Source organism: Asterias rubens, chromosome 11 (assembly GCF_902459465.1).
Source record: "Asterias rubens chromosome 11, eAstRub1.3, whole genome shotgun sequence".
NCBI lineage: Eukaryota > Metazoa > Echinodermata > Asteroidea > Forcipulatida > Asteriidae > Asterias > Asterias rubens.
In genome coordinates, this window is record NC_047072.1 from 7,055,969 (window position 1) to 7,068,935 (window position 12,967).

General features: G+C 40.3%; 1 protein-coding gene across 5 annotated transcripts in view; it reads right to left on the reverse strand.

Annotated features, from left to right (window-relative positions):
* Positions 1–8,538: 8,538 nt before the first annotated feature.
* The window catches only part of LOC117296692 (beta-chimaerin-like), a 46,054-nt gene continuing 41,625 nt past the window's right edge, over positions 8,539–12,967 (reverse strand). For 4 of the 5 annotated variants that reach the window (XM_033779732.1, XM_033779730.1, XM_033779728.1 and 1 more), the window contains 3 exons: positions 12,660–12,797; positions 11,028–11,142; positions 9,563–9,743 (listed from right to left, as the gene is read on the reverse strand). In XM_033779732.1, coding sequence (XP_033635623.1) covers positions 9,563–9,743; positions 11,028–11,142; positions 12,660–12,797 — 434 coding nt within the window. Of the gene's footprint in view, positions 9,744–11,027; positions 11,143–12,659; positions 12,798–12,967 lie in introns of all 5 variants that reach the window. The other variant, XM_033779731.1, reaches the window with a different exon arrangement.

The following is a 12,967-nucleotide window of genomic DNA, read 5'->3' on the forward strand; positions in this document are numbered from 1 at the left end:
CGCCGATGTTTGAAATAGATTTATAATCAAACTGAGCCTATTGTCTAGGCCGACACTTATCCAGGGAAACAGTGTATTAATTTTAACGTGTTTGGTCATGGTTCCATTTGTAAGAGCCGTTAAATTTATTACGGGAAAAATAAAAAGGAAGTATGCATTAGTATAAACAAAGATCAGGAAGTACTTGGCCGACATATTGCAACTTTAAAATAGTAACCTATAGGGTGCGTTCGATTAGCATCCCCGGGTCGACCCCGGTATGTGGCGTTTTCTTTTTCCAGAACGAACGTGCGCAGATAATTACCCACGGTCGTCCTGGACAAAAAAGCTGCCACACACCGGGGTCGACCCAGGGAAGCTAAGCGAACGCACCCATAGTAACCTATCAGGGCCCCAATTTCATGGCCCTGCTAGCCGAATTCTGCGCTTACGATCACGATTGGCCGCCCAGCGCCGAATTTCTGCGCTAGCCTTGTAATGTTGAGTGGGCACGCGCAGAAGCCACTAACCCGTAAAATATGCTTGCCGTAAGCACAGCATTCCCTGTTTCCGTAAGCGCCGATTCTGTACTTACGGTGAGCAGAGCCATGAAAACGGGCCCAGATCTTTTGGTCGTTGGATACTCAACAATTTCAATTAACGGGGGTTGAATTCTTGCCAAAAATAGAAAAGAACTGACGATCTTGACCGAACGAACTGGCGAAACTGATCATGGGTGTGCATTTATATGCAAACGGAACTGGATGCACACAATACGGACGGGACCAACTTACAAAGGCCTTTTCAAACTACCTCCATTTCGAACCGCGTTGAAACCTACCCGGGTCCCCTCCGGTTCAGCTTCGTTTCTTTTCGACACAGATCATCATAAGCAACATTCACACTGGTCATTACGTAAACCGGCCAATGCGTGAACCGTACCGAAAAATGCAATTTCGATCCGGATTAAGATTTTCAACCCTGGCCAGGGGTCGAATTCACAAAGAGTTATGACTAGTCCTAACTTAGGACTAATCCTAGGAGATATACAAATTGCATGGATAGTCCCGAGTTAGGACGACTAACTGGTCCTAACTCGAGATAAGACTAGTCCTAACTCTTTGTGAAATCCACCCACGTCCCAGCCAGGGTTGATTTCTATCAGGCTTGATCATCATACCCAAACCGGTTCCGACCATGAGATTTTGGACAGTGTGAAAAGGCCTTAAAGCCATCGGACACTTTCGGTAAACAGTATTGTCCAAAAGCCCACACTTCGTGTATCACGACTTATATATAAAATAACAAACCTGTGAAAATTTAGGCTCAATCGGTCATCGGAGTCGGGAGAAAATAACGGGAAAACCCACTCTTGTTTCCGCACGTTTCGCCGTGTCATGACATGTGTTGACTATAAATCCGTAATTCTCGCTGTCGAGAATTGATAATTGTTTTAATATTTTCTCAAAAAGTAAAGCATTTCATGGAATAATATTTCAAGAGATGTCTTTCACCATTACCTTCTGTAAATCCTGTAAATTATTTGTAAATCTTAAAAAAAAAATAAAAAATCTTTCTGTACCGAAAGGGTCCAATGGCTTTAAAAGAATTACAACAATCAGTCTGTTTGAATTTGAAAGCTTAACCATCAAATTCAACACGATTTTGTGAAAATTGGCAGTGAGTGTGGGGCCCCGGGGTATTAACCTGCCTATAATTGGGAGATCTTCACCAGAAATTACGGAATTTACTCGACCGAGCTGTGGTAATGGCGCCTAGTTAGTCAACCCGTGCATCGGTGTGCATTGCCGGCGACATTGTCCCCTCTATGACTTCGGTTCGCTCAAGCGAAATCTACTTTCGTTTTTTTTATAAAACCGAAAGCCGGAAAAGATTTAACCTTCAATATATCGCGTACTTTTCAACCTTTTACAAACATTTTGTTGTTGTGAATTTTTGTGTGTAATTGTGAAAGAGATACTCAACTCGCTAGAATGGTTTCTGTCATAGTTCATTGTACAAACTTGTTTGCATTATACAATGAGTTGAGGTTTGCGGTGACACCATGCGCAAAAATCTCTTAGGAGTTGTGGTGGTTCTGAGAAGAACCGGCTAACAACTCGACGTTTCGTTCAGCATGCTCTGATCATCTTCAGGGAAATATAACAGAGTCTCCCCTGAAGAACATCAGAGCATACAGGTCGAAACGTCGAGTTGTCAAACCACTTCTTCTCATAACCACAAGAGATGTATGCATATTATTGTGTATACGAAACCTCACTAATGGATCTGGATAAATTAGAGCCAAACGAGAAGAGAAAATGATGAAGAAATTTAAGTTTTAGATGTGGGAGGAAAACCCCAGAGAATTATTCCAGGGAAACCCCATGCACCAGTCAAGTGGGGCTAAAAACCCAAATCATTTATTGTTAATATTGATTGTATTTTGGCGAATGCTCGTCCTTTATTAATTAGAGGACCGGCTCTCCTTACCGTGTCTCTACAATAGGCCTAGTTATGAATTTGCACAAAATCAAGACCATGTGATTCAGTAACTAGACGACAATACATTATTCTAGTCATTGTGAAATCAGCGGTTAGCTTGGTAGGATTTGAACCCACAACCTTGTGATTGCAGGTCCAGCAGTCTAACCACTAGACCACGGTGACTTGTACACATTGGACATGATACACAAACTGTGACTGGTATCCTGTTCATAACTGCAAAGCAGGCATAATTGAAGCAGTTTATCAGCCATGAATTTGCCCTGCTCAGCAGCCTCAAAGCCACAGTCAGGGTCCAATTTCATAGAGTTCCTTAAGCAGGAGACTTGCTTTTAACAATAATATTGTCTGCCAGGTTACATACAAGCCAACTGTACATCATGGCAGTTTTTTCTGGTAGCCTTATTCTGGTAAGCATGATTTTGTTTATGCTTAGCTACTTGTCTGTGCTTAAGCAGCTTTATGAAATTGGGCACAGGTGTCGACTTCATTAGCAACTTGTGTATAGTCCACAGGGTGGGTGGGGGAGGGGGGTTGAAACTAAGCCCTCAACACCCAAAAACTAACAAAAAGGAAACGAACTTCCACAAAACTAAAGTAATCGAGACAATTATTTGAAAATTTGAACTTCACATGTTATTTATCCCACATTCACCTACCATGTTCCACGAAGAAATAGGCCTACGTACACAGTTGATTTCTGATCAATTATTGTAATATCTTAAAAGAAACTAACCAAAAAGAACTTCACTGAAAGTTAACGTGCATTCTATAAAAATAATAATATTAATTTTATGATGTTGAATGGCTGCATCTACACTTTAACATGGACCAGCCATCTTGTTTTATACCACGCAAAAACAAAAGGACCAAACCGAGGCTGAAAGGGCAAAACAGTCAGATGCCCCTTTTCTGTACAATGAGATTCAGTATTGATTATTGCTATAGCACACAGGGAACAAGACAAACATGGGGACTTTTTTTTGTCACAGTGCAGTCATCTTGCTATTTTCACAGGGGCCAATCTGAGGTCAGTCTGGTCCCTTGATTGTGTAATGATACTTAGTGCAGTATGACCACTGGGGTACACAGGAAACATGTCGGACAGGTTAAAGGCACTGGGCACTCTTGGTAATATGACTCAAAATAACTAGCTGTGGTAAGAAGCAATGCAGAGCTTTTGATTAGCACAACACATTGTGAGAAACAACTCCCTCTGAAGTAATGTAGTTTTTGCAAAAGAGGTTATTGCTCACTTTCAGATTAAAAGACTTCAGGCCCGAAGCCTTTGATTAGGAATCTGGAAGCACACACATTTGTGCAACAAGGGTGTTTTTTCTTTCATTATTCTCTCGCAACTTTGATAACCAATGAGCCCATATTGTCACAGGTTTGTTATTTTATGCAGATGTAGGGACAAACGACAAGAGAATATTGGTCTTTGACAATAACAAAAGTGTCCAGTGCCTCTAAGCCAATGTTTTGAAATCCTATTATCTAGAAACATTTTACTAATTCTTGTTAAAACTGAATTAAACAACACAACATAGGCAGCACTTCAACTCCTGAGTAGATGTGAGTGACATATCAATTAATGCATTACTGAAAAATAAAATATTTGTATACAAAAAAAAAGAAATAGACCCTTGCACTGGCCACTGCACTTGACAAAAGTGTAGCACAAAGAGCTATGATTGGCTGAGAGTCATGCACAGCATGTACATGTCTGCATGTTTCTTTTGCTTGTCATCAAAGATGGCCACCAATGCAAGCGGGTCCATCCCAAAGAAAGGCGCACCAGAGAATACTAGGCAATGTGCCTTCAGAGGCCAATGTTGGCCCACGGTCCAGTTTTGAAATGGCTTGTGAAACCATCAAAGAAGCTTTGTACTAACAGCCACTTACTAAAACGGCTTTCACTCTTGCTACAGGTATCCCCAGTTTGGCCTTTCTGATAATTAGGTGCAATGAGGCCACTTGCAAAATGTGGCCACCGGCCACATAATTAGGAATGGTAGCCACTTTTCCAATGTGGCCACCTTCAATAAAACCTTGTTTTTATACCCCGAAAGAATAGCCATTGTTTTACGTGTATACAAAGCAGCCACCTGAACAATGTGGCCACTTCACATTATTTGAATGGTAGTCACTTTTCCAATGTGGCCACCTTCAATAAAACCTTGTTTTTATACCCCGAAAGAATAGCCATTGTTTTACGTGTATACAAAGCAGCCACCTGAACAATGTGGCCACTTCACATTATTTGAATGGTAGTCACTTTTCCAATGTGGCCACCTTCAATAAAACCTTGTTTTTATACCCCGAAAGAATAGCCATTGTTTTACGTGTATACAAAGCAGCCACCTGAACAATGTCGCCACTTCACATTATTTGAATGGTAGTCACTCTTTCAATATGGCCACCTTTGAAAGAAGTACCCCTTTGTCTTTGTTCACCTCCCAGTCCCACCTTTGTAGTCCACATCTTAAGAGGTACAACCAGTGGGCTACCCCCCCCCCCCCAGAACCCTTTCCCGCCTTCAAATGAGATCAAAAACAAAATGCACAAATGAAAGTTAAGATACAGCAAAAAGCTCCCCCCCCCTCAACTTAAGTCCTCACCCCTGCCACCCCCCCCCCCCCCCCACTACCCAAAATGATAGTGTCTACTTGGCTATTTTAAGGTAACATTCATCTGATCCCGGGTGGCTGTCACACACAAGTAGAATATTAACAGCACACCCCAACAGTCTCAGAGATATATACACTTCTCCAAATTACTACCTTATCCGAAATCAAAACCCCAAATTAACGTAAAAAAAAACACATCTTAACAATCTTAACAGTTGACACTTTGAAAACTTTATAATACTGAAATAAGACAGTGTAATATTTGTTTTCATACATAATATAATTATAAAAGAAAAAAGAAAAAAAAATAGCTGGCACAATTATTACAATTCTTTTTACAAGACAATATTATAAGCATCAATACTTTCAATAATACATTTACATCAAAGACATCTACAAGTTGCAACCACCTGGGAGGCAAATAAGTTTAATAATAATTACTGAGAAAATACTTTCAAAGCAGAGTGTAATTTTCCCCATGTTTTGGTCTCTACTATCAAATGCCAGATTCAAAAAGATAAAACACCTATAATCACCAATCTAGCTGGTAGAATCGCATAATAATTTTCTCTAATGGGTAATAAATACTATTGTGACATAAGTTGGCTTAAAGCTAATCATATTTTACTCTTTAATGGTTAATTACTAAATAGTTTTGTCCAATTTAGGAGTGGAATAATGAAGAAGAGAATGAAAACGCTTTCTTACAAAAGCCCTTTTGAGATTTTGATACATATATTCTCCACGCTCCAACTAGAGCCAAACGAGAAGCGAGAAGACAATGAAGAAATTTAAGTTTTAGATGTGGGAGGAAAACCCCAGAGAATTATTCCAGGGGAAAACCCACGCAGTCAAGTAGGGACTGAAAACCCAATCCACATAGTGCCCCCAGTAGGATTTGAACCCGGTCCCAGAGGTGGAAGGCGAGGCAAAACACCACTACACCAACCTGACCTACTATGATATGGTGAACACATTACTGGGGCAATATTAGGTTTGGGTAAATTTGTCTGGCAGCTGATAAGTCTACTGTCACCAAGTACTCCAAACTCTCCCATTGCTAATCAAAGTTGACTGCCGGGAGACAGCCCTCACAGTGACTGCCCTCACTGTGAACCAAGCTTAACTGCAGCCTATTTCAGCTCTCTTTAGGACGAGTTACACTTAATATGGGTTAAATGCATCCTAACGTCTATGGATACTGAACATAACTCATCCCATGTCCGAAGATTAATCCCGAGTTAGGTACAGTTTGGTTAAATCAACAGCTGATGTTAAAAACTTCCCACTTTGGACGGACAAACCGGTGATGGGAAAACTCGCAGGTGATGACATTAAAATGCTTTAGCGATTATTTTTTTCCGTCCACCTTGCAGAGGATAACCAAATAACCAAATGAACAAGCATCCAATATCACAAGTGCAAAAGGTCTGTGAATCTTGGGTTCAGAAGTACACTGCCCTACAGCGTGTGGAAACTCACACACTTGAACGGACCCCAATATTCAAACAAGTGCAAAGCTTGCAGGGTCCATTCACGTCACGCATGTGCCATTTTGGTTTCAATATTGTAGAGTTGAAAATAATGCGTCAACACTACGAACTGTTTGAGAGAAAATCGCAAGTAGTTAGAACCTAGAGTTTTAAAGACAGTAGACACTATCGGTAATTGTCAAGGACCAGTCTTCTCACTTGGTGTATCTTAACAAATGCATACTAAAAAAAAACCTGCGAAAATTTGAGCTCAATTGGTCCTCGAAGTTGTGAGACAATAACAAAAGAAATACACCCTCGTCACGCGAAGTTGTGTGCTTTTAGATGGTTGATTTTGCGACCTCAAATTCTAAATCTGAGGTCTCAAAATCAAATTCATGGAAAATTACTTCTTTCTCAAAAACTACGTCACTTCAGAGGGAGCCGTTTCTCACAATGTGTTATACTATCAACCTCTCCCCATTACTCGTCACCAAGTAAGGTTTTATGCTAACAATTATTTTGAGTAATTACCAATAGTGTCCACTGCCTTTAAGGGAGTTTGGTTCGGCTTTTTATGAACGTTATAATTGGCACAAACTACAGATGTTTTGCATGAGCAAAATTTTGGTTTAAATCGTTGACTTCATCAACATTTTTTAAGAGATGTTAAAAAATATTGGCAATTTATGTCTCCCTGTAACGGGACATCAAAGTTGAGACTGTATTGGAACACAACGGTCAAGTTCGAGCGAGGGACTCAAGTCGACCATTGGGCGACTCTGCCTGGTACCCAAGATGTATTTCATGCGTAGGTAACCATGCAACATTGATTAGTGGTTACAAATGGTCGCTACTAGAACTTGTCCCACTGTGGCAGCAGACTTACCAGTTAGATCCGGTGTTCTCACAAATTTAATGTGCATCAGCTCAGAACTACATAAATGAACTACTACTAAGCATGTCTGCTGCCACCTAGTGTTCAAATCTGTCTCATTTCACATCAACTTTGATGTGTCAACTTCCCTTAGTGACTTCCCTCTTCACTTTTATGAGTAAAACAAAAAATACAATCAATAATTATCTGAAGGGTAGAATTGACATAGTATGGCTGATATTGGGAGTGGCTTCAAAGGCAAGCAGTGTAACACCAAAAATAAAATACTGCATTGTTGTTATCCACACCGAAAATCCAAAGAAGAAAAACCTAAATCGCGACGACAACACTTGATTCTGATCGAAGAATCTGGCGCAATACTTTAACTTCATATAAATAGCCAAAAATATAAAATTGTATTTTGTTATTGATTTATCATTAAGTAAGTCACACAGCCACTTTTATGGCTAAATAAAAAGAGGTAAAATATAGACACATCTGGGTGGAATATGTAGTGAACTTTTGTTACTTTTTTCTTTTGTTTTTTTAGTTCTTTTTAGTTCTTTTTTTTTACTGATTAAAAAAACACAATTACAGCTAACATCACATGAAACTTTGTAAATAATTATTTATACAATATGAATGCGACGCCCTGTAGAGACCACATCACTTTGAAATGCCTTAAAGGATTTGGGTACTTTTTTTAACACAAAACATAATGTCCACAGATTTACATTCAATTTACTCAGTTTGAAGATAATGATGGTAGAAAGCTTCCCTTGTAACATTACTTGCTGAGGTGCTGCAGTTTTTGAGAAATGAGTTAAACCATGTCACAAAATAATTTCCGTCTCAGTCGTCATAGTGTGATGAAAATTATTTTGCATGTAAAAATGTATAAACCAGTTATGGCATGTATTGGTAAAGTACCATAACTGGTTAACGTTTTTACATGCTAAAACTGAGACTAAAATAAATTTGTGCGACAGTGTTTTGCTCAACAACTACAGCACCTCAGTAAGTAATACTTTAAGGGAATCTTTCTATTATCATTATCTTCAAACTGCTTAAGTTTAATCTGTGGACATTGTGTAAAAAGTACATAACCTGGGTTGGATTTCACAAAGAGTTACATAAGACTAGTCTTCTCTCGAGTTAGGCTGAGTTAGTGGTTCATACTTAGGACAAGCCATACGTTTTTAACATCTCCTAGGACTAGTCCTAAGTTAAGACTAGTCCTAACTCTTTATGAAATCGACCCCAGACCCTTTAAGATAAAGCACTATATTATCAACATAACAATAATACTTGCTTTCCGCTACAAAGTGCCGCCATTAGAGCATGACTTTCATGGTGAGGCCTGCCAACTACCCACACAGTCCTTCTCCGTCCAAACCCTCCACAGAGCAGTGACTTCAGAAAGCAAACATGAAAATTCCAGAAAGCAAACATGGTGTTCCTCTTTTCCCACGCAAAAAATGTTCGATCCCACTTTCGCTTTCACAGAAGCAAAGCCGACCTCACAGAGTAGTGGTTCAGCAACGTAACTTTGTAGAGTGTCGTAACTTTTCCAGCTGGGTTAATAAGTTCATCCCCAAGGCAAGACAAACTGCTGAATGACCTTTGACCCTGGGCAGGAAGTAGGATACCTTAAGTACTAGTTTCACTTTCTCCGAGAAACAAAATGACCTCTCTATTGTTGATAAACAGAGTGCGCTGGTTGACTCGGCCGACCGAATGTTAGCAAAACAGTCAACTGTGTTCCAACAATTGGAGAACCAAATTCAACATTTTCTGTGAAGTTTCATAAACTCCATCAAATTCAACTTATTTTTGAGTTTATTTTGTATTACATTTCTACAAACTATGGCTATCCATTTTTGATTTGCATTTATGACTTTCCATAGTTTTCCAACTTAGGTTGGCAAAAACTCTAGGTTGGCCAAAACTCTAGCTGTGACGTTGCAGTAGAAAGGTCTATAATGTCTTTAACTCTTTCAGCTTTGTTAAGTTCGTCCCCAATTCAAGACAACTTCCCGATTGACCTTTGACACTGCACAGGAAGTCAGCCCCTGACCCCACAACCCAAGACCCGAGGATCACTTCTCAAACAGGATGTCCGGATTCTCCACCATGATCTCGACTACCTTCTTCTGGTATTGCAGCAGGTAGAGGTTATCCATAATCGTCTGGTCGTTGGCTTCCCGTAAGAGCGTCGGGCCGAAGACGATTCCGACGTTCTCTGCGCTCATCTTGTTCTTCTCCTTATGCTGCACCACTCTGTGGGAAGGGAATAAAATATTATGTCAGGGGGTCTTTTCATACCCACAAGGCAAAGTGCTTGGCACAAAAGTATACTTGCTTGTCTCTGTGTATCCCTAAGCTCTTAAAAATTTCCACCTTATCCACATCAAGCGGCTTCGGCTACGACCGTAAAATGCAACAACAACATTGAAGAATGGGAGTTTGGGTCATTCTAGAAACAGCCAGTAGCTACTTCAACAGCCAGGGTGTGATTCCTGGCAATTGTGGGTTGTTTGGCTTCCAACTGGCTCCCCCAAACAAAAATATCAATAAAAAAGGGAGAGCACAAACATAAGGGCAACATTGGTAGAGTGCCTGCGTCCACCATGTGGGAAATTAGCGTGAGGTGAAGGAGGACTGTTCAGAAGAGGGCCCTATTAGAAGAAGTTTGTACACAGTTTTCCGTATGGGGGGGGCACAGAATCTCTGGGGGGGAACACAGAGGCACATTAATCCGGAGGTCGCAGGTTCAAGTCCTTGCTTTGTTCAACCCCAAATCCTTACTATTCATGTTATACTCTTGTGGAAGTGTGTGGCCGAGCAGATAAGAGCATCAAATTCAAGCTAATGTTTTCTGTTCAGCAGAGTGTGGGTTTGAATCCCAGTCAGGACACTAAGCAAGACACTTAACCATTGCTTCGTCCTTTGGATGGGACATAAAGCCGTTGGTAAGGAACCCAGTGTGCTTATGGAAAAGAGAAAAGAGTTTGCCCCTGTGTTCTTGGTTTGATTGGCTGCATATTGCGCCACAGCACCTTGTAAACCATAACATGGTGCTATAAAAAAGGAATAGGTCTCATAATTCAAACGTAGTCCCACCTTGCAGGAAAAAACTGAATGTGCGCTTAGAATCAACCGTATTAAGCGCCTAATAAATGTTGTGTATTCTTATTCTAGTCAATTTTTCTTTGTTCAAACCCAAATCAAAATTATTCTAGTTTTAACTAGAATGATTTGGATTTGGGGTTGACACTAGAATGATTTGAATTTGGGGTTGAACAAAGAAAAAAACACTGAGGGGGCCAGAGCTTCCCTGGGTCGACACCCCGCGGTGCTCATTCGTGTAAGCCCCTAACAAGCGCTATTCGAACGATCACTCGCCCTCTTGGGGGATGTCATTTACTTCAGGCCAGCCCCAAGTGACCCACTCCAAAAGCAGGGTACTTAGGGTTGACCGAGGTGAGCCCCTGGAATGACGTCAAAGCTATTCGAACGTACAGGGGGGGCAGATGGAGGTCGACCCAGGAGCCTTTATTTTACCTGTTGAGATGGTTGATGAGATGCTTCAATGTATGGTAGTGTGCCGGTCGGGTGTTGTACAGCTCATTCATTGCCTCATGGACAGCTTGTAGTCTCTCCATAGCATCAGACACTTCTGCTCGTTGAGAAAAACACGAAAGGAGAAAAGGAGATTGCCTCGGTTTAAAAAAAAAAAGAATACATGGGGTTGATGTTTGGAATCATGTTGAGATAAAAATAAAGAGATCAAATGAGGAATACTAAACTGGTGTCCATCGTGGTTTAGAAGCAAACTGCCAAACATGACCGCTTCTTTTATAACTTTTTTTCTTCTTTTCTTTTTCTTATGAGAGATCGCCTAACATCACAAAGGCCTGTCGGCCACATCAAGGTGAGGGCTACACCTAGCCCAAATAAACTGTCTTCGGGGGCACGTTGCCACCTACTCCTGGGGCTGAAACAGGGTTACCCCCTTCAAAATTTGGTTGTGCTTAGCTACTTTTTGTGCTTAGAAATTGGGCTCATGGTCGGAGTATCTGTGTCTGTTTCAGGCCTTGCTCTTTAAAGCCATTGGACACTTTCGGTAAACAGTATTGTCCAAGGCCCACACTTTGTGTATCACAACTTTTATATAAAATAACAAACCTGTGAAAATTTAGGCTCAATCGGTCATCGGAGTCGGGAGAAAATAGCGGGAAAACCCCACCCTTGTTTCCGCACGTGTCGCCGTGTATGACATGTAATTCTCGATATCAAGAATTGATATTGTTTTAATGTTTTCTCAAAAAGTAAAGCATTTCATGAAAAAATATTTCAAGAGAAGTCTTTCACCATTACCTCATGTTAACCCTGTAAGTAATTTGTAAATCTGTGAACTTTTAATTTTTTTTCTGTACCAAAAGTGTCCAATAGCTTTAAGCTTTTTGTTAAGTAGCCAACCGGGCTAATAACCACTTGGTTTCACTTGCCCCCAGGAAGTTTTAGTAGCCCTGATTTTAAACATGTATGTCATAAATGTATCTTTTTGATGCACTAATGGTAGCAATCACAACCAGTATAATAGGCAAATAAAGTTACACTCAAACACTCGAATAATTTCAAAAACTCAAACACCTTTGAAAAGTGTATTATTCACATCTTAATGGAAGAAATTATGAGCATTTAAAGGCAGTGGACACTTTTGGTAATTACTCAAAATAATTGTTAGCATAAAACCTTACTTGGTGATGAGTAATGGAGAGAGGTTGATGGTATAAAGAAGTGACATAGTTTTCGAGAAAGAAGTCATTTTCCACGAATTTGATTTTGAGACCTCAGATTTAGAAATTGAGGTCTCGAAATCAACCATCTAAACAAAACGCACACAACTTTGTGTGACAAGGGTATTTTTTTCTTTCATTAGTATCTCGCAACTCTGAAGACCAATTGAGCTCAAATTGTTATTTTATGCATATGTTAGTACACAAACTGTGTAGACTAGTCTTTGACAATTACCAATAGTGTCCACTGTCTTTAAAACAAGTCAGTTGAAACGTTTTTACTAGCCCCCACAGGGCAAGTTGAGAGGTGGTGTTTACTAGGCCCATAGCAGTTTTTACAAGACAATGTACACCAGGCTAGTGTTAAGGGCGAGCCCTGACTGTTTGTACTCACTTGCTGCCATCATGAACCGATCGTACATCTCAAAAGGAACCAGTGGGATCGGCAACTGCCTCAGGTACATCTTCAGAGCTCCAGAGATGACGTTGATGTCGGGGAAATCCTTGGTGCTGATCTTCGCCGCTACTCCATCTGGACAAACAATCAAAATCAATCAAAATCAATCAATCAACCATTTATAATGTAAGACTTAAAGGCAGTGGACACTATTGGTAATTACTCAAAATAGTTATTAGCATAAAACCTTTCTTGGTGAAGAGTAATGGGGAGAGGTTGATGGTATAAAACCCTGTGCGAAACGG